The 582-nt window shown below is 43.0% G+C and overlaps 1 protein-coding gene across 1 annotated transcript in view; it reads left to right on the top strand.

Annotated features, from left to right (window-relative positions):
- LOC119588093 (conserved oligomeric Golgi complex subunit 8-like) overlaps nt 1–582 on the top strand; it is a gene marked incomplete in the record, with an annotated part of 12,586 nt that overhangs the window by 5,640 nt on the left and 6,364 nt on the right. The window contains 2 exon segments of the mRNA XM_037936802.1: nt 30–154; nt 323–425. Of these exon segments, the coding sequence (XP_037792730.1) occupies nt 30–154; nt 323–425 (228 nt within the window).

Here is a 582-nt window from a genome sequence, read left to right as displayed (position 1 = left end):
ACTTAGTCATTTATAGACCTTTTATGATCAGATCCTGGAGCTGCCACAGCTGATGGACACATGCGTGAGAAACAGCTACTATGAAGAAGCGCTGGAGATCTTAGCATATGTGAGAAGGCTAGAGAAGAAACACACAGACATCCCTATAATAGCTGTAAGTGTGCTGTATTGCTTTTTTTTCTGTATATTTCTCTATTTCTTGCTGGGTTTTATGCACCGTACATCATTATAAAATGTGTTACACATTTTTATATAAATTTTCCTGGAGCATCTGCATGTCACATGGAAGGGGCAGCATCCTAAACGAAAGTCATCTCCACAGAACATCGTGATGGAGGTCCAGGCAGGGACTCGGCTGATGTTGAGCCAACTTCTGGCGCAGTTGCGATCGCCTTTGGCCTTGCCGCAGTGCCTTAAGGTCATAGGTGAGGGAGGGAGAGCTGTGGTGCTGTTGAGGTTTATGTTATCACTTCCAGGTTCTGTGTTTGTTTATCTCCATGATCTTTCATCTCTTCATGTGCTTTGTCTTTGAATTCCAGATTTTTCTTGTTTCTACAGGTGAAAAGTGTCAAATGAGCTTCC

The sequence above is a fragment of the Penaeus monodon genome, chromosome 23, assembly GCF_015228065.2.
Source record: "Penaeus monodon isolate SGIC_2016 chromosome 23, NSTDA_Pmon_1, whole genome shotgun sequence".
NCBI classification, from domain to species: Eukaryota; Metazoa; Arthropoda; class Malacostraca; order Decapoda; family Penaeidae; genus Penaeus; species Penaeus monodon.
This window is presented reverse-complemented; position numbering and strand designations above follow the sequence as displayed.